Consider the following 25381-nt stretch of genomic DNA (forward strand, 5'->3'; position numbering starts at 1 on the left):
GTGTTTTTATCCTGTGTCAAGCTTCAGCTTCATGTATTACATCTATTTTTATTGTAGTTATTTTTTCTGTTGTTGTGTGTAAATGACCCATATTTGATTTAATATGTGTTCTTTGTTTTGGATATCTGTGGATCTGTTAGATTTTTTGGCCTAACCACCGGACCACCAGGACATGCCATCTGAGTTTTTGGTCATGCTTTATTTCAAAGGTCCATTATTATTGTGCTGTTGTGTGTTATAGAGAGTGATGGCTGATGGGATAAAGGTATTCCTCACTCTGTTGCATTTCCAGCTGGGGGCCCGAAGACGTTGGCCCGATACAGCACTTGACTTTAATCTGGAATACTGAGCATTTTCATGGTGGACCAGCCCGCCATGGAGCTGATATAATTTTAAAGATATATTACCGTATTTTCTCTAATAGTGGCCGGGTCTCCAATAATGGCCAGGGGTGTGGTTGACACAAACAAATAAAGGCTGGCCCCTAATACAGGCCGGAGAGGGAAAAAACAAGGGTAGATTAAGGCTGTATTCAGACCAAATCAGGTGTTGCTGCGCACCGCTGCAGGGTTGTGCGGTGGTGTGCGGGGGTGTGGTTGTGTTTATTTGTGCTCTAGAAAGTAACCCCTGTGAAACAATAAGATATTTTTTTATTGATCTGATTCACTGCTTTCTTACCAGCTCCATCTCTTCATTCACTCTCTAGCTCCCTCTCCCTCTTTTTCTCCCTCTCCTCTCTTTTTTTAAAATGAGTTGGGAAACCGACAGCAAAGCCTAACTTTACTTTTAATAATGTACAAGTGCCACAAGATGGTGGTAGCTATATTTGAAGTACCATATAGAACCTGTGCAAGTGTCAGTGACTAGATTTTCCATAACACCCATGCCACAACACTGTTGAGAGCGAAGATGGCATCCACCAGACGGAAGTTTGCCGTCAAATTCAAAGAGAGAGTTTTGCAATATGCGGAGGAAAATTAAGGAGCAAAAGCTGCAAGACATTTTGACACTGACCCGAAAAGAACCAGACACTGGAAAAAACAGAAGTGTGAGCTGCTGTTGACTGACAAGAGGAGAGCACAGCTAGCTGGAGGTGGGAGGAAGAAAGTTAGCTTGGAGCTAGTGAGACAGCTGATTGATATATAACTGGCTATTAATGTTTATATCCAGCGTAACATTACCTCAGATTTGTTTCGTTTTTAACTGACACTGGCCATATTTCCCCTCCCGTACTTGACCGGTCATACTTCACACAAGTTATATTGAAATGTTTGTGTAATGTTTCACAATAAAAGTCGGGAAATGAAGGCTTTTAATTTTATTAATGGCATAATGCAGTAACAAAATTTTAACAGAGCAAACGGAAGCAAATCAGAAAACAGGGAGGCTTCGTACTAAAATATGAGCAAATATACTTATCAATTAGAGGGAATTAGGAATAAAGGCCTCTCTTTAATATAAGCCTGCTTCCAATAAAGGCCTGGTACCCCCTGCAGTGGAGGTAAATAAAGGCCCCAGCCACTATTAGAGAAAATACGGTAAGCAGGATTTTCACAGTGTAGCAACCAGATGGCTGCCAAATGGACCCATGGGACAATATTTCGAGTTGGGAACAAAATTTGTTCACTAGACACCTTGAGGATTACAAAAAACTAAGTTAGAAAAATATATCAGTGGGATGCATGGGAACCCCTCCCTTCCTACTAGACTACAGGTTACATCACTGTCTCCATCTCTCTCCTCTGCTCAGCTGTGCACTGTCTTTGTGTCATGGATATATAAAGAGCTGCAGGTCCATGTGTCTGCTTGACCGAGGGCGGGTCTGAGCTACACACACGCAGAGCAGAGACTACAGCAGACAAGATGAGGCTCTGCATTCACACAAAATCCGGTGTTCTGTCAAGATGTGCTACCTTAGTGGTTCTGAGCATGCACATGCATGACCCACAATCTTGGGTTCTGTTTCCACATCCATAAATCTGTGCACCCTTGCTGTTGGTCATACATATACTATATGTGTGTGAATACTTGGTGGAATGTATTTGCTTTCTTACTCACAAATGAAACATTTGTAGTGTACCATGATTTATTTACTCATACAAAACAAGTGGAGTTGCTACAGTTTAAAACTTTATGAAAACCATTGTTTCTAGGGAATGTAGAGGACTACTGCGTGGTGTGCTGCCTGCTCTAAAATGATGCAGATGAAAGTATGATTGAAATAGTAAAGTATAACACAAAATATGTGTTTTGTACTATTAATTGACTCACATATGTGTGTGCATATTACCATATGATTTATCTCATTGTAGAGTTTTATGTATCTCATGCTCTTTTTATTCATTTTTTTGGTAGGTGCAGTGTGATTCGTGCAGCAGGTGGGCACATTTTGAATGTTCCCAATATGACCACAAAACCTGCTCTGCATATGTGTGCAAAAAATGCAACAAAAAAAGGAATAAAGACCTCTTAGCCTATCAAATATATAAATACTGTATTTGGTATGTGAAACCATATATAGTCCAGTTGGGAGAATGGACATTCCAGTTTATTCTGAATGTCCCAACAAGCAACTCAAAATCTAAAGCTTTTAAACCACCTTTTTCATAACTTTTAACAAGCTGGGATTTGAGCCACAGAGCTAAGCATTTCTGTCTTTGGAAACTAAAGTCAGCGACTCTGCAACTCAGCAACTTCATAATATGATCCCTTGTGAGCGGTTCCTGGCATTTAGGCTGAATAAAATTGTCAGCAACATGTGTAATGTGATCATGATATAGTCTGTGTAGTTGTGTATCGGCAGGGTCGAGTAAGACCTGTTGTTACTTGTGTTTATTGTATTTGTAGGATGTCCAATCCAATACTGATGGTACAAGTCCAGATCTTCAATGTTCTAGTCAGTGATGAAAATAAATTGAATTATTGGATTAGCCGATCAACCAAAGTAATCTGCAACTATTTTGATAATATTGTTTATAAGTCATTTGCAAGCAAAAATGCCAAACATTACCTGTTTACAGCTTCTCAAATGTGAAAATTTGTTTTCTGTTTTTATATCATTGTAAAGTCAAAACCTTTGGGTTTTGGACTGTTGTAGTGATTAAACTGGCGTATGTACGTTTCTATCCATGTTTTGGAGGCACATATAATGCACTATGGAAACAAATAAATCTATTTATCAGTCTATTTATCTGCTGCTGCTCTAACATTTTGTGCTCTGGCTCCCTCTACTGTTACTAATCACAGTTTAACTTCTGTAAAACTGTTCAAACATATGAACTGTCACACACAGTGATGGAAGAAGCACTTAGATCCTTTGTTTAAAAGTGGCACTACCACGATGTAAAACACTCATTAAAAGTCCTGCATTGAAAATTAAATGATCTGAATCCTGATATATTGACCTTTAAAGCAATAATATTATTTGTTTGCATGTGCATATTTCTATGAATATGTAGTTTAGTTTTGTCTCACCCATTTATTTGTCAGACTCTGTACGTAGTAGTCCGTGTTGTCTATGCATAGTGAAAGTAATAGTTTTTAATTAGTTTAAAGGATAATTCTGGTGATTTTCTACATGTTTCTTATAGTCAACAAATCTCATGTTTGGTCCAAACCAACAATGGACTGCTCTACTAACAAGTATTGTGTGTGCATCCACAGCCTGATATATCTTATTCCTCCGTTGTTGTCCAAAAGCTATTAAAAACACATCAGTGAGTCACACCACTGCACTGGGTGACACGTTCCTTCATCGTGAAGAGTTTAGTCACGTTAGTTTGTTTAGAAACGGCTCCAAAGACTAATAATAGCGATCACGTCTTTAGTCTCCGGAGAGTAGTTCTGTGTAAGGCAGACACCACTGAGCATGTGCAGGAACGTGGTTCTGTTTACAGCTTCAGTAGCTTGTGCTAAATATCACAACCTTTGGACTTTATACTTAAGTTCTTTTAGAAACGTATTGTAGTGTGAAGTCAAGAGTTCCACATAAACACCAACACAAAGAAATAAGAGTCAGAGTATGAAGGCAGGCAGAAATGGACCTTTTTATTTTTCTCGGGCGATAAACAACAGTGGATTGTCCTGACCAGACCGGACTGAACCGGATCAAACCAGTAAATCAAACCAGTCCTGAACCGGCTGGAACCGGTTTGAGGCCGCCCAGCTGACGGGAACAAACAAAACAAACAAACTGATCAGATTAATTTTTTTTACTTTGTCTCCAACACGCCTGGCTAGTTTTACATCACGTTACCATGGCAACAGCCACACAGGTCATCAGTATGGTGGAGTCAGGTCTGGTCAGATGGGACCTGGTCCAGTAATCGCTCCTCCTCCCTCGGAGCAAAGGGATGGAGGGCCGGTGTATTGAATCAGGGGAAACAAAGAAGCTGATTGGTCCACAAACAGTAAAACCCCGCCCACCTGTGGTCACATCCCCCCCTCAAGCATCCTATTGGTTGCCTACATCATTCAAAAAACAGAGCGAGCCCTTCTCCCATTGGTCACCACAGCCTCAGGCAGGAAGGCCGTTTTTCCGCCATTGGTCAGTTTTGACAACACGCTAACTGTCAGTCACTCAGCAGCGGCCAATCAGGTTACAGTACAGTACCTGTTCTGGAATTACGAAAAGAAAAAAAAAAAGGAATCATAAACAAAAACAAGAGAAGAATGACGATGAACAGGGAGGTCAACCAATCAGAAGACCTCGCTAGAAAAACAAACAGGAAGTGGGAGGAGCTTCCAAGCCTCAGAATGAACGTATTTTCTGGAATTTCTTTTTTTTGTGTGTGTGTTCTTTGTTTTTGTCCTTTTTGTCCATGTGTGTGAGCCGTACATCCGTCATCTTCTTTCTTTTCCAACAGCTGATTTCAGTGCAATGCATCATGGAACGATCGATCGCTAGGAAGGTGTGTCACTACGTGTGTGTGTGTTTTTATATGCATGTATTTGTGTGTGTGTGTGTGTGTGTGTGTGTGTGTGTGTGTGTGTGTGTGTGTGTGCGTCCTGTTATCATGGAAACATGCTGCAGGGTTAGCGCTCCAGCAGCGGGGGTGGTGCCGTGTTGCATCGTGGGAACTTGTCTGTCCATGTTTTTAGCTGGTGTCCATGGACTCCATGTTGGCGGAGCTCGAGTCCCTCTGGATGGAGTCGAAGATGGCCGCCAGCTCCTGATTGGACGAGATCTGGGACTGGAACTCTGACATCAGCGGTGATTTCTCCGCCTCGGGGATCGTCAACAGCGCCACCACGGCTCGCATCGCTGACCGCTTCAGCTCGTCCTGCTTCTCAAACTCCTGCTTCACCGAGTTCGCCTTCACCTGCAGAGACAGAGGAGACAATCAAACTTTATTGATACAACATCTTTCAGACAAGAAACAATTAAAGTGTTTTACAGGTGATTGACAAACATACAGGACAGTAAATATGGATTTGGAGACTAATGCACAACAAAATAAATTTTAAGTTTTTTAAGCAGCCAAAAATTGCGATACAATTTGCAATGTTTTATGTGCTCTTTTTGTAGAGTCGTATCACCTCCTTGGATAAAAAGCATACTGCATATCACAGAAACAACAATAATTCAGTGTTTATTGATATTATCTATCAATTTTTAAATTTATATTCTGAACGTGAGAACCATGGGCTCAAAGTTATACAAAAAACAAACTACTGTACTTGAGTTCCATTTATATCCTCGCTGAATGTGCTGCCATGACGAAAGTTACCACGACATGCGTGCCTGTGTGAGCAGTGGAGGGAGGTAGGAGCTTAAGCTAAAGCTAACTAGCCATGTTGCTGTCGCCGCTGCTGCTGTTGGTGTGTGTCTGCTAGTGAGCCGCCATGGACTCCCTATCTGTGTAGATAAGCGCATGTTTAATTGAAGTTTAGGTTAGGGTGGCTCAGGATGACGACAAAAAAATTCTCTTGAAGGGGTCTGAAAAAGTTTGAAAATCTCTGTCCTAAAAGAAACAGATTTCCCCAGATTTCTAGAAAAAAAAGTTAAATTTTATAAAATTAAGATGTGAAGATCCAGGACCGTATCCAGTGTCCGACTGAGTGAACGTACAGACACATGGAAACATCTGCTCACCTCCCATCAGACAGTGTTTGTGTGTGTGTGTGTGGTCTGGGTATTCCTCACATTGTGGGGATGTATATCTGTTTACACATATTGTGGGGACTCACCTCCCTTATGGGGACAAAAAGCAAGTCCCCTTAATGTAAATCGTTAATTTAAGGGTGAAGACGTTCAAAGTTAAGGTTAGTTAAGGGTTAACTTAAGGTTATGGTCAGGATAACTCTCTAGGAAATGAATGTAAGTCAATGTAATGTCCTCTGAACTGATGGAAACACGACTCTGTGTGTGTGTGTGTGTGTGTGTGTGTGTGTGTGTGTGTGTGTGTACCTTGGTGGTGCAGGTGGCTCTAAGTGGTTCCACCAGTCTGTCCAGTCTCTGTAGAACAGCACTGGGACAAAGAGACGACAGTCTGGCCAGCATCAGGAACGTCAGCATCTAAAAACACGACGACAGCAAGAAGAACTAAAGTAAACAGCTGGATCATCAACAACAACAACAACAGCAGTAGTAGTAGTAGAAGTTGTAGTAGTAGTAATTAGGAGTGGTTGATTTTGGGCTTTGATAAAGTAAAAGGTAATACCAGGCTGGGAATCGTTGATAACTAAAGTAAGTAAGTAACTTCAATACACCTCAAATCACACGACAGTTTAATTTAGGAGTCTGCCATCATTACAGGCATCTTATAAATGTTATGAATAAAGTATATACACTGATCACCAGCCACACCGATATAATGATTGCTGATATATTGGTATCTATGAATATGTGTTACAACCTTCATTTCACTTACACCTAGACCTCTCTGGGTTTTAACGTAAGTTAATAAGTAAGAAGAAATCGCAGTAGAGAAATGTATAAGATATGCCTGAGGTCATGTGGAAACAGTGCTGTTTCTTCTTTTAATATTGATACTTTTGGTATCAACCCACCAACCCCTAGCACTGTTCTGGTAGTATTAGTAGTAGAAGTGTGTTTGGACCTTGATGTCATAGTGGTCCTTGAGGCCGTCCTCTACGTGGTTGAGGAAGGTGAAGATGTCGATTCGGTCCAGGCAGCTGTCCAGCAGAGTGTACATGCACTCGAACGCAGCCTTCCGCAAGTCCAAACCATCATCCACCGTGTGTTTGAACGGACCCATCTCCACCTACACACAGACATCAGTCAAATATCTGCTGATCAATACGACAGAGCCAACGATCTGATTGATTTTGTTTGTGTTTTTCAGGATGTTTTGGTCGCTCTCACCTCTCGGATCAGCTCCTTCCTGACTTTGGTCTCGTTGTAAAGTTGTGGTAGAACGGAGTCCAGCAGCTCTCGGATCAGACTCGGCTTATTGTGGGCAGCAGAGTTAAAGGTTACCAAGGCAACGCGACGCACGTTCAGGTCTGGGTCCTCCAGCGTCTTCAGGAAATCACCTGAAAAATTAAAAAACAATAACAATAATTTAAAAAAAAAATCAGCCAATCAGAGGAGACAGGAAGTTACCTTCAGCTCACATGTTGCAGCTGTGGTGTTTTCTTGTTTTAATGACATGTGGAAGTTTGTTGCTATAACAACTTACCAACTTTACATGTTAAAACAAGAAAAATGTTTAGTTTTTGTGAAATATCTGCAAGATTTTGTGATAATGAGATAGTGATATGTTGTTATAACAAGAAAAGCTTCTTGCAAAAACTGATTAATCTGGTATTAACTGACTAACTGTTGCAGCTCCAGTGAAAATGATCTCGTTAAAACAACAAACTGAGCAAATATTAATGTGTTACCTATGCAGTTCTTCAGCAGTGGGTCGATGGGCTGTGGTTGGTCAGAGATGGTGAACTTTACTGCAGTTACCACGGAGCTCCTGGCATACGAAGAACCTACAAACACACACAAACAGGCTTTGACCAAAGTGCTTCACAGAGCGACGACGGGCAAACTGAATATACATGAAATGAAACAGAACAATAGAAAACTAAACTTTCCTCTGTTTCTAATTGACACTGAGCTCTATTACGACTCTTTAGCTACGCTGTAGAATAAAATAAGCAGCAAATTTTAAAACCTAGAAAATTATTGATTGATATTACTTGGATATTAATCTTTACCCCTTTATTTATTTCAGTTTATTTTTCCTCGTCTGATATTTTGTTTCTATTTAACGTTAAAAGCTTCTTGCACAATCCTTTTACCAAATGTTGTATTTATTATGTCATAATTGAATTCTCTGGCACTTTGTTTCCTCTTTTTGTTCTTCATACTTGTTTATATGTTACTGTTTTCATAATTTCACTGTTGTCAATTAAGTTGGGGACAGGACGAGTAGTAACTACCTGACAGCAGGTATCCTTTGAGGCGGGGCAGCAGGGTTTCGGGGTCGATCAGCGTCAGTTTGCCCAGACACTCAGCCACCACGTTCCTGGTTCCCTCCTCCTGACACTCGCAGTGTTTGAGCAGCAGAGACCAAACGGACTCTACGTAAGGCTTCAGACCGGACACCGACGCCGAACCTAAACACAAGACACACACGTTAAAAACCAACACACACACACACACATATATGCAGAAAGATGAATTTGAATTTGAATTTCTCACTGATGATCTCTTTCAGCGAGTGCAGCAGCAGGTACTGTCTCTTGGAGGAGGAGATCTCCTGCAGGACGAAGGGAAGATACTCCGGAAGATTCCCCACCGCGATACTACCCAACGCATAGGAGGCTGCAGACTTCACCTGAGAGATACAGGAGGGCAGAGACAGGTCAGCATCCACCAACACAGGACTGAACTAGACTTTACTGCCTCTTGTCATTCCTGCATTTTTAATTGTTTATTTAACAGGGACAATGCACAAAACTATATTTATTATACCAGATATAGATAAAAGCTTTTCCATCTGAAATAGAGCTGCAACTAACAATTATTTTCATTATCAATCGTTTTGTCTATAAAATGTCAGAAAATAAAAAAATGCTCATTAGAATTTCTTCAAGCTCATGGTGATGACCTGAAATGTCTTGTTTTGTCTGATTAAAAGTCCAAAATCTAAAGACATTCAGTTGACCATCACGCATGACACATAAAAGCTTCATATCAGGGCTGCAACTAACTTTATTTTCATTATGATTATTTTCTCAATTTATCGATTAGTTGTTTGATCTATAAAAGATGACGTCCTCAAATGTCTTGTCTTGTTCAGTTCACTGTTACAAATTGAACATAAATATACAGAAAACACCAGGGCAGAAATTCTGGGCAGGCAGACAGATGTTACCTCTTCACTGGAGGAGGAGAAGGCGTCCAGGATGACTGTCTTGAGCTCTGGTTGGCTGCTGAGGTCCACATGGTGCCCCACCTCACCCAATGAGAGCAGAGCGAGCAGTCTAATGGAGTCTGTTGAGCGGCTGTTCTTCACGTCCTACGATTCAGGGGAAAAAAAATAAAATACAAATCATATTTAAACCTGCTCTGAGATGTTTACCACAGAGGAAACGCCTACAGCTACAGTTTCTGTAGTCCCGCAGGTAGGTGTGTTACCTGGATGAACTGTCCCACCACAGCAGGTCCTTCAGTGGGGCAGGCTCTGGTCAGAGCAGCCACGCATTTAGCGATGGAGCAGTAAGCTTGTTTATGAGGCAGAGCGGCACTCTGGGAGTAAACTGGACCAGTCAGCATCCTCAGCAGGTCCATGTAACCCAAACCAGGAGTCTCTGTGGCCACTAGAGCCTGAACAAACACACACACACACACACACACACACACACACACACACACACACACAGTTAATTCTGTTATTCGTGTTCATTTACAGCCTCAAACAGAAGCTATACTCAAATAGTAAATAAGGCTTTTATTTGTTCAAATGAGACCCTTATTTGAGACAATTTGTCGACTTTACCCAGTTTGTCCAGTTTATAAATTTTGGTTTGTCTACTAAAACCAGGAGCAGAAGACCAAACTTAACACCAGGACACAAGTGCAGCTTCACAGAAAGAGGTAGTGTAGTCACCATAATTCAAAACACTGAACTGGAAGCTGCAGAAAAAAATATTTTAGTGAAACTTAACTGACACCAGACTTGAGATCATTTACCTGAAAAAAGATTGTAAAATCACTAAAAGACTACAAGGTTTTTCCTTCAACATCTGGATCTGTGTATCCAGTCAGAGATCAGTGCTCTGGTGACATCTGGAGTTTAAAAGCTGTAAATTCAGTGTTCCTGTTGTACCTGGTAGAAGTCCAGCATGGCGGCGAGCGCTCCGCCCTGCAGCAGTGGGGATCGAACCAGCGCGATAAGCTGCTGGAGGATGTTCCCGCCACTCAGCTGGCCCAGCGAGGACGGGTGCGTCACCGCCAGCGTGGACAGGAAGCTCAGCGCCATCTGAGACACGTGCATGTCGCTCTCCGAGATGAGAGGGGGGAGCTCGGCCAGGACCGCGTCCACCATGACCGGAGTCACCGCAGAGCTGAAACACGCATTCAGAAACAGTTACCAGGCGAGAGGAGGAGTGGGAGGAGTTAACAGCTGCCGACGTGGCTGACAGGTGTGTGCGTGTTACCTGTAGTTTCTGAGCAGGATGTCCAGAGCAGCCAGCGTGCAGAGCTTCAGGGCTCGCTGGTTTTTGCGGAGGAAGGAGGCGAGGATGGGAACGGCGTCAGGGAGAACAGGCCTCAGATCAATTTTCAACGGGGATCCAGCGATCAGCGTCAGAGCTGGAAAACAAACAAACACAGTTAGACACAAAAACATAAATAGTAAACCAGCAGAGCCACAAAGGAAAAGGTAAATGTTCTGATAACATTGATGTTTGTTCAAGTGCTCATTTTTCTGATATGTTTGTTTTTAATTAGTTATTTGACGATATAAAAAGGGAATGTGACGTCATGATTGACAGCTGCTCCCAAACCTCCATCAGGCGCCCAAAGTGAGCAAGAAACATGTAGACTGCTATTGTATGCATGTCTTGCCCAAGGAATGAAAATAAGACCTGATTAATTTTTAAAAAATAAATAAAACAACATCTAAAACTTCATTTTTAATATTAAATTACTGATACAAGGTAATCGACCTGGGGGGCGGGGCTTACCTTTAACGGTCGTCAGTCTTGTGATCTCGTTCTTGAGGCGTTCTAAGAAGATCAGCAGCGTTCCAGGAAGCTCGGTGGGGAGGCGGTCACCTAGGCAACCAGAGAGGAGGAGAAGTTGAGGAGTCAAAGAGGAAGCTGCATCATACAAATGACATCACGTCCCTGTGACTGACAGGCGGTGGTTACCTAGGTTACAGATGATCTGTCCCATGCAGGAGATGGCTCGCTCTTTCACCTCCTGGTCGATGTCTGCAGCTTTCAGGCGTTTGATTGTACAGGTGAACAGGTCGTTGATGTAGGGGGAGGGGTCAAAGCTGTCGGAGCCCTCCGATTGGCTGTCGAGGGGTCGGATCACCTGGAAGACAGAAGAAGAGTAGAATGTAAACTCATCGTGTGACGTCAGGAGGTGAAGAGGTTTACGGAGGCAGCAGGTTCGACTCCCACCTTAACGAGCTGCTGGGTGACGAGTAGAGCCTCCGAGGTGATCTTGTAGAAGGGGTCTCCCACGCATGCCACCACAGGCGGGACAAGGGCAGGTACGTGGGCGTGGAAGGCGTGGGCGGGGTGCGTGACCATGATGACGTGGAGGCACGCCAAGGCATCAATTTTCAGGTTAGAGCTGCTCGACTTATCGTTCAGAGAGAAGATGATACCTGAAGACACAAAACTCGGATTACTGCTGATACTACATGGCCAAAAGTATGTGGACACCAGACATTACATCCATATGTGATAACTGAGCATGTGACTGCGACACCTTGAGCGTTAATCTGTTGCTTTAACGCCTCCAGTCATCTGAAGTTGGAGCCCTTCAGACACAAGAGCATCAGTGAACATTCAAAACATGTTCTGCTTTAAAACAACACAGGCGGCTGCGTTGGCGGGTGTGTTGCACCCCAGTGAGACAGGAAATCCGATCAAGAAGTCCAGTTGTAACCAATCCAGGAATTTGAAGGTTTATTAGTCACCAAAACAACTTTGGACAGTTACTACGGTGGCAATTATTTTATCTTTTCTCTTTCTAGAGTGCTTCTGCTGTCAAAAGCTCCTGTAAATAAACACGTACATGATTCGATAAACATGAATAAACCTATCTGGAACCATTCTAAGCTAAGTTATTCCAGGGGAAACACTGAATACTATTTTTAAAGCTGCAATTGTCTCGTTAATATGCATCTAAATCTATCTCCAATTTTTTTAAGCCTTTTATGAAAGGACGACCCAGCATTTTTTGTTTGTTTTTTTTTCCACACAGAGCTTAAGTTGGTGTGAACACGGCCGTAGTGAGACCCAACACTGACGTCCAGGTCAACTGTGAAAAAAGATTCCAGCTGAAAGACAATTTGTTCATTTTCACCAATCAGTATTCTCCTGTTGTTGTACCTCACTATCCTGTTGGATGGAAAACCACTGATGCCATGCATGCATCACAAAATCTGACTGCATCTTCTCATGTCCATGTGTCCAAACTCCTTTACTGACCTCTTGTCTGAGATCGGCTGCATATTTCATATATCAGTCTGTGACATCTGAAGGTGTATCGCTCTACGCTGGTTTTTGGGACAATATGAGGGTCTTTCTTGTAATGCTGTGCCTTCGTTTCCCCATCAGCATTTATTTAAACACTTCTGTGGGCTAATACAGTAGACCTCAGGGACCTTTTTTGGTGATTCCTGGTATAAAATATCATTGTTTGTCCAAACCAGGAGAGAGCCCCAGACCAAAAGCACACAAGTATGTGGAAAAGGGCGTCCACATACTTTTGGCCATGCCATGCTAGTATAGTACTGCTGGTTATTCAGATAGACGAAAACTGCTAGTATTACCTGGTATTAGTACTGGGATGTGCTGAGTCAGGGCTCCTGGAAGGACGTTCACCAGCTCAGTCAACATGTTGAAACAACACTGACGAGTTTTGACACTTTTCTCCTTCAGCTGCTTGTGAAGAGCTTTCACTATCATTGGAACCTGCAGAGGGCGAGAGACATTCACAGAGACAGAGAGAGAGAGAAATAAGACCACTTCAGCTACTTCCTGTTGTCTGTGGCTGACAGTGCAGGATGCTGAAGGTTTCCTGTCACCTTGACAACAGAAACCCCCATCAAACCGAACTAAAGCGCTGATGACGGAAGTGCACGACAGCGACATCTGGTGAACGAAAATACTACTGCAGTCAGGGAGGAGCATTTATTTATGGCATAACTATTTTTCTACATAAACAAGTATCCTGCATGTATCAAAGCTGTATCATTTTGGTTTGGAATATAGCCTCAAATGGATTTTTGAATAAGATATTTAAGAGTTTTGGTTTAAACAACACATTATAAACAACCACTGGGACAAAGAGCCATTAAATTTGGTTATGAAACCTGCATTAACTGATGTTTTGTCCACTAGTTTTCATCAGAAACAAGTAGTGAACACAACTCATATCGTCACCTTTTAAGTTGATGTGTTGAACTTGTTAGCAAACAGTTGCTTATTTCCACATCCAGCAGTTACGGAGCAACATTATCATTCATGTGGAGTCGTGTTTCTGTCCACCTGGTGAATATAAGTCCAATATTCACTCTCTTTTAGCTCTGTTTTTACTCTCTACCAACTCCTGAGGGAAATATCTGGCTCTTTAGCTGCTAAATAGTCTACAGCTAACTGTGTCTGTTTGCCGTTTGGTGCTGAGCAGGTAGTGTACGGTAGCTTTTTAGAGCTTTTTCTCTGAAAACGATGCTATGAGAGCGCTGAGAGTGAACCAGAACAGTAAAGTTGCAGCCGGACAGATAAACAATGAGCTGAAACTCACTATAAAGCTCCGTAAAGCCGAGAGGAGCTGCAGAGTCACTGATAATTCTCTGTAGGTTCATCACTATGAACCACAACCAACACATTACACACTGATGGATCATCATCAGTGGTGTTATCAATTATAGCTTCTTAAAATAACTGTCGAGAGATGTAGTGAACATTTTACAGCTGTAACAAACTTGTCAGTACATCCTCAGTTTTTTTCGTTACCTGGCTCTGCAGCATGGTTAGCGGTGTGTCTCCTTGCTCCATGGCGTCTGGATCAGCCAACCAGCTCTGAGCCGGTCGGGTTTGTTTGAGCAGCGACAGGTAGGCGTGGAAAACATCTGCCTTCACGTTCTCCTCCCTCTCCTAAAGACAGACAGGTAGATCGATTCAGGATGAGAGGTCTTAATTAGATATTATCATGTCAACAGGTGGAATTTAGCCTTTAGGATCAGTGCTGCTGCTCACAAAACAGCTTGATAGTATTTTCTCATTGATTGGGAGATAAAAACAAAGCATTTGAGTAAGGTTGTGATCTGTAATGTGGTAAAGAAAGGGTGAAAGGTGAAGTGACACCAGAGTCGGCAGAGTCGACAGAGTGACGGTACCTTGAAGCGACAGACGAGCGCAGGAGAGACGGAGCGATAAAACTCTGGCAGCATTTCATGACGAGTTGAAACGACAGCATCCAAACACTTGGCCGCCGCCCGCCGAACCTTCCAGCTCATGTCGTCATCATCGCTGTACTCATCATCACTGCCTGGACCGACCGACAGAGACACACAGTTAGTCATCAGACCCGTCACAGCCTCAAGCTTCTTCACAGGTTTCTTTGAGAACAAGTAAAAGTATCTAAATACAAAACCGTTCTTTTCTTAGATGATTTGATTAAAAAAATAAATAAAAATGTTAAGATAACATACAAGTAGAGCTGCAATGACCCTTTAGAGTCTTTTTTTTTTTTTTTTTTTTTTTTTTTTTTAAAGGACTGAATATCGTTGGGTTGTGGACCGTTGGTTGGAACAAAACAAGACATTTTAGGTTTCATCTTGGGCTTTAGGGAATAAGTGATCAATATTTCTGACATTTTATAGACCAAACAACTCTTCAATTAATTAAAAAAAAATAAATCTACAGATGAATCGATAATGAAAATAATCATTAGTTGCAGCCCTACATGAGAAAATGTTTAAAATAAGCAGGCAGGAACGCCTTTGATACAAAACTTAGATAAGATTAAATAGTGTACAGTTATGCCACAGCTCTGTGAGGCTGTAGTTGGGCATAACAGTGCTTTGAGCTAAATGCTGACAATGTTAACATGTTGATGTTTAGCAGCTACCATGTTCACCATCGTAGTTTAGCGTTTTAGCATGCTAACATCTACTAATTAGCATTAAAAACGAAGTACAGCAGAGGATGATGAGAATGTCATTGTTTGTTTTGTTTTTAAGAGTAGTGCAGACTGTGTACTGGGGGTACGATGATATATGTGTCTTGTACATTAGGAGATTACGTACCTTAATTGTGTGTGCCTTGTATTTTTCTATATGCAGCTGTATTGAACACTTGAGCCCAAGAGAAAATTCCTCTCGGAGGCGATAAAGTTTGTCTCATTTTGATCTATTTTTGCAGGTATTTAATCATAAACCAAAGCACTAGACAAATAAAACTCCGGCCAGGTGGCAACACTAGATGGAAACCTCACAAAATCCCATAAATTATTACAATTCATCCTCTCGGAACCATAAACATCTGTACATCATGACAATCCATCCGATAGTTGTTGAGATATTACTGTGTTGGATCATTTTCCCCGCAATAATTCACTGCTACTATGAACTGCAGAAACTGTATCATCAGTTACCTTAACATGTAATTGAATAGGAAATGCAGGTTATCTACAGTTAGTTAACAAAAACAGACTTATGTTTCAGTACCTTGGTAGTCTTCATCGTTCTGCTCGGCATCCATGGCGTTGTCGTCCTCGTCTTCATCGTCAAAGTTGTAGTTGGGGTCGTAGGTCAGGTAACGCAGGCAGATGGAGATGACGGTGGGAACATGGGGGTAAACTTCTTTAGGACACCTGCAACAACAACAAAAAAAAAAAAATCAAACAACAAGAACAAGTACAACTATAACATTACTTTAGCAGTATCACTGTGTGTTTTACCTCCTAACGAAGGACTCAAAGGCCTGGATGCAGTACTCTCTGAGCTCGTCATCGTCAACATTACAAAACTTTACAACCAGCGGGATGATCTTCTCCAGATACTCTCCTACACAAACACACAGACAGAGAAAATTAGAGTAGTAGATTAGTTCTTGCATTCAAGCTTCTCTTATATTCTGGTGGTTGACAAGCCGTCCTGTCTGCCTCACCGATCCTGTGTCCCGCCTGTCTGCTGATGGCCGCCGTGCACTGGATGTAGGTTCTTGTGGTCGACATGTTGTCGTTCCTCCCGAGCTCCGTCAGAAGGTGTTCAATCAGATCGATGAAGACCAGATTCCCGCAGGACATCACCAGGTGGCCCAGAGCCATGATGGTCCTCTGAAATATTCACAACAACTATAAATAACTGAAGAGCTTTCACAGGTTAACATAAAGGTTCCTGACATCTTGTTGTGAAGGAGAATAACTTAAAAAGGTTAAGGCTGGAGATTTTCTATATTTTTCTTATCAACAAATCTCATGTTTGGATCCAAACCAACAATGAACTGATCTACTAACAAGTATCGTGTGTGTATCCAAAGCCTGATATATCTTATTCCTCTGTGCCGTAGACCTTGGTTATTGTCCAAAAACTATTAAAAACACATCAATGAGTCACAGCGCTGCACTGGGTGACATGTTCCTTCATTATGAAGAGTTTGGTCACATTAGTTTGTTTAGAAAAGGCTCCAAAGACTAATAACAGTGATCACGTTTTCAGTCTCAGGAGAGTAGTTCTGTGTAATTTTGTTATGCTACACGTCAATGAGTCACACCGCTGAAGTGTACTTATTCACACATGCCATGGCAACGCCGGAACAGACGGGGCGAGGGACAGTCCAGCAGATGGCGGTAATGCAACACTTACGGATGCCAACTGCCATAAAACTCAATAGAAGAAGAAGATGAGTCAAGGCCAGATGCAGTTCTGTTTAGAGCTTCACTAGCTTGTTGTGCTACATATCACAACCTCTTAGACTTTGTACTGAAGTTCTTTACAATCTAGTAGAAACACCTGCCTTACATAGAACCACTCTCCAAACCAACATGACCAAACTCTAAATAATGAAGGAACATGTCACCCAGTGCAGCGGTGTGACTCATTGATGTGTTTTTAAATAGTTTCTGGACAACAACGGAGGTCTACAGCACAGAGGAATAAGATATATCAGGCTTTGGATACACAAACAATACTTGTTAGTAGATCAGTTCATTATTAGTTTGCATCCAAATATGAGAAAAACATAGAATAGCACCAGTATTATCCTTTAAGGGTTAGAAGGTCAGCTGTATACCTTCCTGACAGCCAGTCTGGGGGAGGTGAGCTGAGGGAGCAGACAGCTCAGGATGGAGGGATGGAAGTTCACCAGTAGACCTCCTTGTCTGCAGAGACAGTTAACTGTAGTCAGTTTATTTAGTTCCAGTTAGACAGAATGATGTGATGCTGTCATACTTCTACACCTTGTTCTGTAGTTATAGTAAATACAGGTGTAGCAGACAGACAGACAGGTACCTGCAGAGCATGTCAGCCATGATGTCGAGCGCCTCCAGCTGGACAGACACGTCTTCCTGTTTGGCGATGGCGCTCGTCAGGCGACCCGTTATCTTCTTACACACACTGGCAGCTAAAGCAGAGCCTGAGACACACACAGATAGGAGTTTGACAGCAGTAGAGCTGAAACAATAAGTCGTTTAATTGAGTGGAAAATAATCAGCATTGATTTTAATAACTGATTAATGGTGGCTGTGATTTTTCAAGTGAAAAAAAATAAAAATCCTCTGGTTCCAGCTTTTCAAATGTGAGGATTTTCTGCTTTTCTCTGTTTTATATCACTGTACACTGAATATTTTTGGGTTTTAGACTGTTGGTCAAACAAAAAAAGTATGTGAAGACATTATCTATGCAACAGTTTTTCATTACTTTTTGACATTTTATAGACTAAACAATTAATAAAAAATTTAAAAAATCTGGAGATTTAACTTAAAAATGTCCTCATATCTGTGTATGATTAAATTGTGTGTTATAAACCAGTAAATGTCTTTATGGTGCTTAATGCCAAATATGTTTTTTTTCCAGTTATTGGTGGAGTTACAGTTGTTGACAAATACATTAACACTTATATCTTCTTACAGCTATTAGAGTATGTAAACCATTTATTATATTTTAATTAAGTAACACTAAAGCATAAACACCAGTAAAGATAACCAGTGATAATGTTCTGAAAGTAACAGCAGAGGCAGTGGCAGCGTTTTTACCGCTGGAGGCAGGCGGTAACTCTCCAATCACAGTTTTGAGTCCGATGGAGGAAATGTCTCTGAGTTGTTCTTTGTCCGACAGCATGTTGGTGCACAGAGTGTCCACGATCGTCTCCACCTGGTACTCCTTCACTTTACTGACCAGCGGCCCGAGGCTGAAAAAACAAACGCACCCACAGTTAGAGATAGATAGACTCTCAGATACAGGAACGACAGAAATTAAATCAAATTACATGTTAAAAAACATAAATAATCTCAAAAACAAAGACATTTTCAGGATGACACAAATGAAAACTGAGCAGAAAAATGTTTCTGAAAATGAAAGAAAAATAAAGTATAATATATATAATTATTTATTCATTTATATATTTTTAAAATGTAAAAATAAAATATAAAATTTTTTAGAAAGACATTTTAAAAAGTGTGTGTTTTCACCATTTGACGGCCAGGTTCTGAACTTCTCCGTTCTTGTCCTCCAACAGTTTGAGAATCATCCTCACCACCTGTCAATCAATCAATCAATCAATCAATCAATCATATGTACCTGGGTTTGCTCAAAACGAACACACTCAAGAACTGTCTTTGCTCACATCAGCCTGAAGCACACAGACCAGTGTGCCTACTTAAAACAGTTTAAACATGTTCTTTAGTAAACCAGTATAAACCAGTTTAAACTGACCTTCCTCTCACTGTCGTCGTCCAGTTTGATTGAATCTTTTTGTAGCTCGGTCATCAGGTCGTTAGTGGCCATAAACCTGGAAACACACAAACAAATTAATGAAACAATTCATCAAAAACTCAAACCTGCTGAGGAGTCAAAACGACTTTACTGCTGCGATTCAGCAAATATTGTACGACACGAAGGTCCAACAAGATTACGATCAGTCAATTAATCAATTAGTTGATGGACAGAAAATTAATCTGCAAATATTTTGATAACTGAATCATCGTTTTAGTCATTTTTTAAAGCAAAAAATGCCAAATATTTGCTAGTTTCAGCTTCTCAAATATCAATTTTTTTGGTTTCTTTAGTCCTCTGTGACAGTAAACTGAATATCTTTAGATTGTGGACAAAACAAAACATTTCAGGTTGCATCAATCAAACCACTAATCGATTAATCAAGAAAATAAAAACAATCGTTAGTTGCAGCCCTGGTCAGAATAAAGCTTTTCACGGGTCCAAAATAGTAGGAAAAACCTACGAGTATAAATCAGCTTTCAAACACACAGAGACATTATTCAAATAGATCCGAGGACAATTAGACCAGAATCAAAATGTGTTCGACCCAAACAGACACCAATAAAGAAAGACAAATACCAGCAACAGCGTGACGTTCCACCAATAAATAAGCATATATAACAGTGTTCTGAAAAACCAATTTATATAAATACTTGACAGTCTTATTTTCATCTTGTAGTCCACTACGCTACAGATCCACCCAGACAGAAAAATCATCATTTTCTACCAATTTAATATTTGTAAATCAAATCCCAAGACAGTCTTATCACTTAACAGCATAAATCTCCCCCCTGCTCATATCACAATCACGAAAAGTCAATAAAATGTCAGAAAACAGAGTATATGCTTGTTATATTTTCTTAAAGCTCATGGTGACGTCCTCAAATGTCTCGTTTTATCTGTCCGTAATCCAAACATATTCAGTTTACTATCCCGTATGATACAGAAAAGCTTCAAATCCTCACATGTTTATGAGCATTTTCACTTAAAAAAATTACTAAAATGATTATTCGGTGATCAAAACAGTTGCTGATTAATTTCCCGACGATCGACTAATCAATCCTTTCTCTCTAGTCATCGTTCGGGTGTTTTCATACAAAGTTCTATCTGCTGGGAGCCAATCATACCTGTATTTTCCAGCCTTCCGATTAAAAGTAGAAAAGCAATTTATGTGTGTTTGACAGCAGCTGAAGAGCTCTGCATGAAAGAAACATGCTCTGAACTCACTCGCAGACACGTCTCACCTAAACAGATTAATTATCTCTTCTGCCGAGAATCTGCTGATACAGACTAGATTAAAGCACTCAGATCAGGATTGGAAGTGCTTGTACGAGGTCAGCAGCAAATTTTTTTTTTTTTTAACAGCAGAGGGAGCGGATATACTGACAGCTCTCACAATTTCGCAGAACTCTTGTACTGAGACGGCTGCTGTCAGAAGTGATGAAACCGATTAGCTGTGCTGCCAACTTTGGTTGTGATCGTCCTCCAGCAGCTTATAAAAAGGAGGCTGGTTTGCTCTGAATTTTATCTGTTCAAGAGTTTTCCAGTATTTTCTGGTTCCTTTAGTCCTTTAGTGACAGTAAACTGAATATATTTGGGTTGTAGACTGTTAGGCGTTGCATCTTGAGCTTTGGGAAACAGTGATAGAGATTGATCATTTTATAGGCCAAACTACTAACAGATTAATCGATAATGAAAACAATCTAATCCTGGTGTTTGCATGTAGATTTATTGCTGGTGTTTTGACCCAGCGGTGCCACAACCTGGACGTGTCACCCCGGCACGGCGCAGCAAGGAAACACTGTCCAATGATATAATAAAAACACTGTAAGTTTGGACGATACTCGTTTAAACTCAAACTGTTGGAGCCTCATATTGGCTTCAGCTGAATGTCTGAAAGCGTTTTTATACAAAAGGAGAAGTGTGGATGGAGCTACTGTCGAGGCGAGCGAATGGGAAAACAGTAGTGTTATGAGACAGTTATTAAGTTCTATGTTTTGTTATCTAATACCTATTTATTTATATCTATGTTCAATATAAATAGTGCGGTATTTCATTCTTTGACTTTTATTACAGCTGCAGCTATATCTGGGCCTCTGGAGCCTTTCCGCTGTCAAAAGCTCCAGTAAATTACAAAAACACTGGAAGGTATCGACCAATAACTCAAGGCATATGAGGCACGAGAGTGTTGCATTAAGACAGACTTGAAAAAAACCCAAACCTGTCCTTTAAAGTGAATATATAACTCGCTGAGGTGATGACATTTGACGGCACTGGTAATGATAATCAAAAACAAGACAAACCTGTCCATATTTTCAAATTTCAGTTTCCATTTCTGGCAGTAAATCAATATTAAGCACCAAATGGATCAAAATAAAAGCTCTAACCTGTAAAGTTAGTCGTCATGGTAACCTGACAAAACAGAATCCATCTACACTGGATTATAGAGATTAATCAACTAATCATTGGAGATCTAATCGACTGAAAGGAAATTAATCTACAACTACTATCTATCATTTTTTGATGGTTCCAGGATCTCATATGCAACAATTTGCTGCTTTTCTTGGTCTTGCACTGTGATAAATTTAATATTTTGTGGGTTTTTTGTGATTGTTTATTTGTCGGACAAAAAAAAAAAAAAGAGAGACATTTGATGACATCACTTTGTGCTTTACGATGCTGTGACGTTTTTCTGTTTTCTGATGTTTTTTCACTATCAAACAAATGAGTTGATAGTGAAAAAAAAATACGCTTGCACGTATTCTGAGGTGTGAATGTTACTATTAGCGTGTCTGTATGTGTGATGACTGCCGTGAGTGACTTTGTCTCGCGGAAGAGCTGCGAGACATCTTAAAAGGACGGGTTCACAGTTTTTCAGGTGTGTCTTAAACCAGCAGTCAGGTGTCCATATGAACAGTGAAAGAGGTTTTCCTCGCTGTAATCATTCCTCCTGTTCATACTGGATATTAAAAGATCCTTCAAATGTGCTTTCAATGGAAGTGATGGAGGATAAAATCCACAGTGTGTCCACACAGTCATTTAAAAGTCTCTGTGAAGCTTATATGAGTCTTCAGCAGTCTGAGTTAGTCATATCAAGTGGATATCTGACACATTTACAGTCTTTTTAGCATCAAATTCCTTCTTTGTGTTTCCTCAGACAGTGTTTCCCCCGACTCAGGATTTTCACAGTCGACCCAGAGTTGGCACACAGTTGGCAATGCATCGATTTTCTCATAGTTGTTTCTTCCAACTATGAGGAAAAATTATGTCTCCACCCGGTTACAATAGCCTACGTGAGTATCACGTTTAACCTGTAAGACTTGTGTTTTAATGCTGTTGTTCATCATTTGTGAAAAACATCAGATTTACACACAGAGAAATTAAAAGTGTGTCTTAGTATTGGTTCCGTTATTAAATCCAAGTGTAGCTCAGAGCGTCTCTCCTGCCGACATCGCTGTCAGCTGCTCAGCCAATCACACTGGACAGTAGAGGAGGAGGAGACGGCAAAGACGCTGATAGTGAATGTTTAAACAGGAGTTAAGCTGACTTTGTTCCATTCAACTACGGAATTAACATATGACATGTCAAAAAAGGCAGCTATTCGACTGAAAAAATGTGAGTCGACTCAGGGGGGCTTATCGACTGATGCATCGACTCAGCAACTTTTAGGGAGCAGTCCTAAAGTACAGTAACAAAACGAGCGGCTTTGGCAGTAAAAAGACTAACGTTGAACGATATCTACCTGATTTGACTCATTTGGACGCTGAAGCTTCATATTAGCTTCAGATAAACTTTAAAGTACATTTTTGCAAAGAAGGAGGACTGTGGATTTTGTCCCCCATCATCCTGTTAACATCAACATCCCTCTGAGAAGAGGTGGAAGAAGTATTCATGTCTTTTACTTAAATAAAAGTACCAATACAGCAATGTAAAAATACTCCATGACAAGTAAAAGTCCTGCATGAAAAATCCTACTACAGTAAAAGTACATAAGTATTATGAGCTTGATATAGTTAAAGTATTGCAGTAAAAGTACATAAGTATTATGAGTTTGATGTAGTTAAAGTATTGCAGTAAAAGTAGTGGTTTGGTCCCTCTGACTGATATATTATTATATATGACATCATTAGATTATTAATAGTGAAGCATCAGTGTTAGAGCAGCATGTTACTGTTGTAGCTGCTGGAGGTGGAGCTAGTTTACACTACTTTATATACAGTTAGCTAGTTTAGTCCAGTGGTTCCCAACCTAGGGGTCGGGCCCCTCCAAAGGGTCAGCAGATAAATCTGAGGGGTCGTGAGATGATTAATGGGAGAGGAAAGAAGAAAAAACAAAGTTCTGATACACAAATCTGTTTTCAGTTTTTGGACTTTTTCTCTAATCTTTTGCTGAAATATTGGATCATTTGAACATTTATTGAAATGAAAGCATGTGAGAAGTTTAGAGGGGAAAATCACTATTTGGTGGAGCTGTTAACAACTCATAGACATGTGAAATGTGACCCCGACTACACACTGCTTTTTGTAAGACGTCAAAAGCCAAAAAGGTTGGAAACCACTGGTTTCATCTTTAACAATGTGTTGTATTTTAAAAGCTTGTTATATTATCCATTGTGTCAAATCTTCATCTGAAAAGTAACTAAAGCTGTCAAATAAATGTAGTGGAGTAGAAAGTACAATATTTCCCTCTGAAATGTAGTGGAGTGGAAGTATAGAGTAGCATCACATGGAAATACTCAGGTAAAGTACAAGTACCTCAAAATTGTACTTAAGTAAAAGTAATTAGTTACTGAGTGATGGATGGAGCTCCTGTCTGTTTACAAGTTGCTGTCCTGTATGTTACCGATGCTAACACACCCCAAACATCCTGCTAGTTATCCGAAACGACACACTAACGCATCTACACAACATCAACCGTTTGCTTTTCAGCTTCTTGCACAAGAATACCAGTCAGTTGTCCCTGTAACTTCACATTTTCTACCACATGCACCGTTAAAAAAACGCACCAACACACCAGAGCTGACATCACGCTAGCTTGCGGCATGACAGAAGTTAGTGCTACCAGTTAGCAGGCGAGCTAACCGCTAAACGGAGGCGTTTACCTGCAACCCAGCTGTCAGTTTAGCACGATGTGCAGCAGGTGATCTTCCTAGCAGGACATTAAAGCTGCTGTAGAGTCACAAACACGCTACCAAGCATCAAATCTGTGAGCTAACTGGCGAGCTGGCGACATGACGATGCTCAGACAGGTGGCAAGCTAACAGCGAGGCCCCGACACAAGCGCCGCTGCTCGCTGTTTTCGTAGCATTAACCGTTAAAAACAAACAGTTTGGGCTCCTGATGTGAACTGTGCATTTAATTTGCTCTGCTGTGAGCTCGTTTTTACCTGAAATCCTTGTCGCTGGAGGTCATTTTCTCCAGCAGATTGGAGATGTGGTACGAGGCGCTCGCCATGTCGGTGCTGTTAGCCGTTAGCCTCCTGCTAGCAGACTGCGCTCCGTGTGTGTGCTCCGGCTGCGGTGTCTGTGGCTGTCTGTGGCTGTCTGTCGGTGTGTTCTGGCTGGCTCAGTGTTGAGTTGTGTGTGTTTCTGGTTGTTGTGCTGCTGCTGCCGCCTTTCTCTCTTTCTACAGCGACTGTCGCATCCCGGGGCGCGGAGTTTGGTGTGTTTGAATGGAGCTCCCGTTCTCTCTGCAGAGGGGCGGGGTTAGCAGGACTGGACGCTGCGGGGTCGAAGGTCAGAGTTTGACCAAAAAAATTTCTCTCTCATAGTCAGACTCACAGTGTTTTCCTTTCCCTCATTTCAAAACTATTTTGAAAGAAAATAAATTAAATTTAATATATGTATATATATATATATATATATATATATATATATATATATATATATGTGTGTGTGTGTGTGTGTGTGTGTGTGTGTGTGTGTGTGTGTGTGTGTGTGTGTGTGTGTGTTCATATTGACCATTAGAAGATCCCTTCATAAGGCACTTACAATCTAAGTGATGGAGGACAAAATCCACAGTCCTCCTTCTGTGCAAAAATGTATTTCAAAGTTTATCTGAAGCTAATATGAAGCTTCAGCATCCAAATGAGTCAAATCAAGTAGATATCTTTCATCGTTACAGTCTTTTTAGTGCCAAAGTTCCTCTTTTTGTTACTATACTTCCACTGCAGCTCAACAGGGAAACACTGTCCGAGGAAACACAAAGAGGGAATTTGATGCTAAAAAGACTGTAAATGTG

At 41.0% G+C, this 25381-nt stretch overlaps 1 protein-coding gene across 1 annotated transcript; it reads right to left on the bottom strand.

Moving 5' to 3' along the window:
• Positions 1 to 4022: 4022 nt before the first annotated feature.
• On the bottom strand, positions 4023 to 24845 carry cand1 (cullin-associated and neddylation-dissociated 1). Its single transcript, XM_042403518.1, has 26 exons — positions 24528 to 24845; positions 19083 to 19158; positions 18839 to 18906; positions 18404 to 18558; positions 17661 to 17784; positions 17443 to 17530; positions 16318 to 16486; positions 16109 to 16214; positions 15876 to 16021; positions 14544 to 14695; positions 14161 to 14301; positions 12975 to 13116; positions 11593 to 11801; positions 11335 to 11503; positions 11149 to 11238; positions 10621 to 10774; positions 10290 to 10527; positions 9599 to 9787; positions 9336 to 9479; positions 8660 to 8795; positions 8398 to 8574; positions 7849 to 7944; positions 7328 to 7497; positions 7062 to 7226; positions 6410 to 6517; positions 4023 to 5321 (listed from the first exon to the last, which is right to left on the bottom strand). The coding sequence occupies exons 1-26, from the start codon at positions 24593 to 24595 to the stop codon at positions 5097 to 5099; spliced, it is 3705 nt and encodes a 1234-aa protein (XP_042259452.1). The 5' UTR covers positions 24596 to 24845; the 3' UTR covers positions 4023 to 5096.
• Positions 24846 to 25381: the final 536 nt, after the last annotated feature.

This window comes from Thunnus maccoyii, chromosome 23, assembly GCF_910596095.1.
Source record: "Thunnus maccoyii chromosome 23, fThuMac1.1, whole genome shotgun sequence".
Lineage (NCBI taxonomy): Eukaryota > Metazoa > Chordata > Actinopteri > Scombriformes > Scombridae > Thunnus > Thunnus maccoyii.

What these genes read in the sequence shown, in the direction of transcription:
- cand1 (XM_042403518.1), bottom strand. Translation starts at nt 24,595, where the DNA reads ATGGCGAGCGCCTCGTACCACATCTCCAATCTGCTGGAGAAAATGACC. An exon ending in ATGGCTGACATGCTCTGCAG is followed by an intron (nt 17,531 to 17,660) that starts GTACCTGTCTGT and finishes CTGTCTCTGCAG; the next exon opens with ACAAGGAGGTCTACTGGTGA. An exon ending in CTCGCTGAAAGAGATCATCA is followed by an intron (nt 8,575 to 8,659) that starts GTGAGAAATTCA and finishes TCTTGTGTTTAG; the next exon opens with GTTCGGCGTCGGTGTCCGGT.